Here is a 4,614-nt window from a genome sequence, read left to right as displayed (position 1 = left end):
GAAACAACAGACAAATCAATGTTTCTCTCTCCCCCCCCTGCCCCGCCTCCCCCACTTCCTCTCTCCCTAAAGTTAATTTTAAAAAAGAAAAAGAAGTTTTCAAACATATACAAAATTACAGAGAGAATAATAAGTTCGCCTCAACCTATCCCCTAAATTCAAATACAGTAACATTTCACCCAACTTGCTTCACGCGGCTCTTTTTGTTCTTGCCGTTGTTGCCATTAGAATATTTTGTTGTGACTACAAGGAGTTTTATTTGCAATGGGCCCCAAACTGGAAACAACCCCAATGTCCATCAAAGGATGAAGAGGATACACTGTGGTTGGCCCATACGATGGACTACTACTAAGCAAAGAAAAGGAGTGAATTATTAATGCACGCTACGATGTGATGAATCTCAAAATAACTATTCTGAGTGAAAGAAGGAAGACCGAGGGGGGACAAAGAGCACTGGCTCCATTTATAGGACAATGTAGAAAATGCAAACGAATCTATTGCAACAGCAAGCAGGCCAGTGGTTGCTCCGAGGAGGAGGAGGCGGAGGGAGGGATGGCGAGGAGGAGGGAACCTGGGTGTGCCGGATGCCGGTTGTCTGGATTGTGATGGCAGCTTCGCAGGTGTGCAGGACACAGGTCGAACTCTTCACCTGTACGCTTCCCACGTGTGTTCACTGTAGGTCAGTGATACCTCACTAAAGCTGTTTCAGAAAACTACAACTCTGCCGAAGGGATTATCCACCACCCAGTTACACCTAGGAGTTCTTTTATGAGTTTTTTTCTTACAAAATGAACTAAATAAAGATACTTTTTGAGCATTTAATTGCCGGTAATTTCCCTCCTGTGGCTGCTAGGTGAAAGTCAGGGTTGAGAAAGAAGCAGGGGCCATAATTAGGGAAATTGAGCAGGTTTCTATGAACATTTTTAAAGCTTTATTAATTTTTTTTTAATAATATGTTTTTATTGATTTCAGGGAGGAAGGGAGAAAGAGATAAAAATATCCATGATAAGAGAGAACCATGGATCAGCTGCCTCCTGCATGTACCCTGACCGGGAATCGAACCTGTGACCTCCTGGTTCATAGGTCGATGCTCAACCACTGAGCCACGCCGGCCGGGCAGCTTTATTAATTTCTTAACAAAGCAGGCATTCTCACAGAGGAACGCCATGCCCCTTTCCCTCTGTGCACAGAAAAAATACAGACCTGGGATCTCGTTTGTAAAAAGCATTTAACGTGAGGGAACGGGGGCTCGCGGCCAGCATGCCGGAAGGGACGTCAACCATCCCGGCATTCGAGGGAAAACGGTCTTATTGTTCGTGAGAGGCTTCCGACTCTTTCTGGGTCTCGCAGGTCAGAAAAGCCCTTCCAGTAAGCGTAGCTACCGAACACTGACTCCTCACCTTTTCTCTCGGCTCCTTAGCAAGCTCGCCACTCGGCTCTTCACTGCTTGAAGCTGAACTTGAAAACCTGGGACAGAGATCCAGGTACAGAGATCCAGGTTACGTGGCTGGGCCAGCAGCGACGACTCCCTCCATCCCACACCCCACAGCCAGCTCAGGGGCCCGGGGTGGAACCGGAGATCATCCAAGCAACAGTGCCCGATTTGCTTTGAGAAAAGACATTTCCTTTCTGGTCACCAAACCAACAGAAAAGGGCTCAGGAGGGATGGCCTACCTTAGACACAGCATCATCAGGGTACCAGGAGCCCCAGGCGGGGGGGAGGAGAACTGGGTGCTAATGCCAGATCTACCAACCTCCCACCGCGGGGAGCTTGGGTCAGGCTTGTGACCTCACCTGAGCCTCTGTCTCTTCATCTATAAAATGGGGATAATTAACACCTCCCCATCGCCTTTTGTAGGGTGGATAGGAGGCTACCCCAAGCCCTAATAGCTACCTGAGGGCGTTCAGGGAAGATGGAGGATGCCCCGGGAGGAATAATTAATGGTTGTTGTTAGGAACTACAGGCACAACAGCAGCCCCACTGCACACCGGTCACGGGACTGGACTGGGGGAATGTATGGGGGCACGGGCCTGTCTCTGCCTCCCCGGGTGACTTTGACCAAGTTATTGTCCCTCTCTGGGCCTGTTTTCCCACTTGTGAAGGGGAAGAGGGAGAAAGGGGAGTTCTGAAAAGTTCCTTAGGTTGGATGCCTAAAGATTAGTTTGCGGGGCGGTGGGGAGGGAGGCTGCAGAGGAAAGAAAGGAGAGAGAAATCAAACCTCTGAAACCTAACCCACACTTGGAGCCTCAGTTTATCCATCTGTCCAGTGGGATTAATCCAAGGCACTGCAGGGAGAGGAGGCGTGTGAGGTCCCTGACACTGTTTCCCCTTCCTCTGTTATCTGAGCTCAGGGGTGCTCAGGCCCACACATGGGAATCACCCCGGAAGCTTTAACAACAACCAAGCGAGGAGCCCCTCTCCCTAGACCAGTGATGGCGAACCTATGACACGCGTGTCAGAGGTGCCACGCGAACTCATTGTTTTGGTTGATTTTTCTTTGTTAAATGGCATTTAAGCCGAAACCAGTTTGGCTCAGTGGATAGAGCGTCGGCCTGCGGACTGAAAGGTCCCAGGTTCGATTCCGGTCAAGGGCATGTACCTGGGTTGCGGGCACATCCCCAGTAGGAGATGTGCAGGAGGCAGCTGATCGATGTTTCTCTCTCATCGATGTTTCTAACTCTATCTCTCTCCCTTCCTCTCTGTAAAAAATCAATAAAATATATTTTTTTAAAAATGGCATTTAAATATATAAAATAAATATCAGAAATATAAGTCTTTGTTTTACTGTGGTTGCAAAGATCAAAAAAATTCTATATGTGACACGGCACCAGAGTTAAGTTAGGGTTTTTCAAAATGCTGACACGCTGAGTTCAAAAGGTTTGCCATCACTGCCCTAGACCCACTGAATCGGAATCGCGGGAGGTGGGACCCAGGCACTGCTATTTTTTCTCGGTGATTCTAAATGCTGAGAGCACCGGTCTAATTCTGGCCCAGCTGGCTGCCCTAGTTCCCAGGGCTGGGAGGGCAGCCTGCCCAGAGGTCCTGCCCCCTGGAAGCTCCATCCCTAACAGAGTATGTCAGTGGCATGCATGTCATTACTGAGCTAGTCGACACGCCCAGTGGCATCTCCCTGTTGTAAGCAAGAAGCCATTTGTGGGAAAACAAAGGCACAAGAGATATCAGAGGCCGGGAGAGCTTAGAAAATGACCACTAACTAACAGGGTTAATAATATCATTTAAAGCCGAAACCGGTTTGGCTCAGTGGATAGAGCGTCGGCCTGCGGACTGAAAGGTCCCAGGTTCGATTCCGGTCAAGGGCATGTACCTGGGTTGCGGGCACGTCCCCAGTAGGGGATGTGCAGGAGGCAGCTGATCGATGTTTCTCTCTCATCTATGTTTCTATCTCTCTATCTCTCTCCCTTCCTCTCTGTGGAAAATCAATAAAATATATTTTTTAAAAAAATAATATCATTTAAAGCTACAATGCATTGAGGGCTTTCCACGGGCAGAGTGATTCCCGGTATTATGCTCTGGGTCTTTACCTTTAAGAAAGGTCTTAGTATCATGAGATGAAGAAACCGAGACTCAAGATATCTGACCCATCTGGTTTTATTTTGCCGGCCACTCGTGGAGGTTTCGGCCATACATTAGGTGACCCCAGACTTTAGGAGAAGAAAGCTTAGCTATGGAGACAGGCTGAGCTGGAATACATCGACTTCCTCACAGTACTTCACCTTTCCTATCCCAATCTGTGAAATGGGCACAATATCTCCCCATCTCAAAGATGAGAAGAGACAAGAAAACCCAGCTCCTGGCCCCACTGCTGGCATGTGCCTCATCTGAGAAATGGCAGCTAACGCCACTTCCTCTTGAGGCTGCGGGTGAACCCAGAGAGGAGGTTGTAAGGTGCCCAGCACGGACCTGGGGCCTGCAGTGCCTCATCCCAGGGGGGAGTGGGCTCTGGTGGGCGGTTTGAGACAGCTGGGGGACAGAGTGAACCCCATGGGATGTTCCCACTCACAGTTTGGTCATATCCGCCGACAGGGGCCGAGCCTGGAACGCCCTCCTCCTGACCTCCGGCTTGACCTTGGAGCTCTCGGTGGCCCAGCCTTTGATCCGATCCTGGACGCTCAGTCCTGCTTTCTCGGGCTCCGGAGCAGCCGATGGGGACTCAGGGGTGGCCAGTGGGGGTTCAGACCCCACGGCCAAGGCGCTTTCCTCCCCAAACAGACTGAGGCGCTTCTTGACGCTGCCCCTGGAGACCCACTCTCCCCGGGTCCGAATTTCCCCATCGGATGCTCTGCTCTTGACCTCCGCGCTTTCTCGGCCTTTGCTCGGCCTGGGCGAGGGGGACTCGGGAGCCTTGTCTGGCTTAGTGTCCAGCCTGGCTTTCTCTTCCTCGGGCTTCGAGTCATCTAAGGGGGTGACCCTGGCCGAGCCCCCCGCAGTTCTCAGGCCGCCCAGCTCGGCCTGCTTGGAAAGCGCCTTCTCCTTCCGTTCGCGGATCTTCTTGGCCACCTCCAGGAAGTCGGCGTCTGGGTCGGGGAGGGGAGCCTCTGCTTTGACCGGACACTCCCTGTCCCCTCGGGGCTCCGGGTCGGGCCTCTCGGGTC

General features: G+C 51.2%; 1 protein-coding gene across 1 annotated transcript in view; it reads right to left on the bottom strand.

Annotated features, from left to right (window-relative positions):
* KIAA1671 (KIAA1671 ortholog) overlaps window positions 1–4,612 on the bottom strand; it is a gene marked incomplete at its 5' end in the record, with an annotated part of 99,815 nt that extends 95,203 nt beyond the window's left edge. Inside the window, 2 exons of the mRNA XM_006762116.2 lie at window positions 1,401–1,467; window positions 4,023–4,612. Of these exons, the coding sequence (XP_006762179.1) occupies window positions 1,401–1,467; window positions 4,023–4,612 (657 nt within the window). The remainder of the gene's footprint in view (window positions 1–1,400; window positions 1,468–4,022) is intronic.
* Window positions 4,613–4,614: the final 2 nt, after the last annotated feature.

The sequence above is a fragment of the Myotis davidii genome, unplaced genomic scaffold, assembly GCF_000327345.1.
Source record: "Myotis davidii unplaced genomic scaffold, ASM32734v1 scaffold478, whole genome shotgun sequence".
NCBI lineage: Eukaryota > Metazoa > Chordata > Mammalia > Chiroptera > Vespertilionidae > Myotis > Myotis davidii.
The sequence above is the reverse complement of the archived record's forward strand: the minus strand, read 5'-3'. Positions and strand labels throughout refer to the sequence as shown.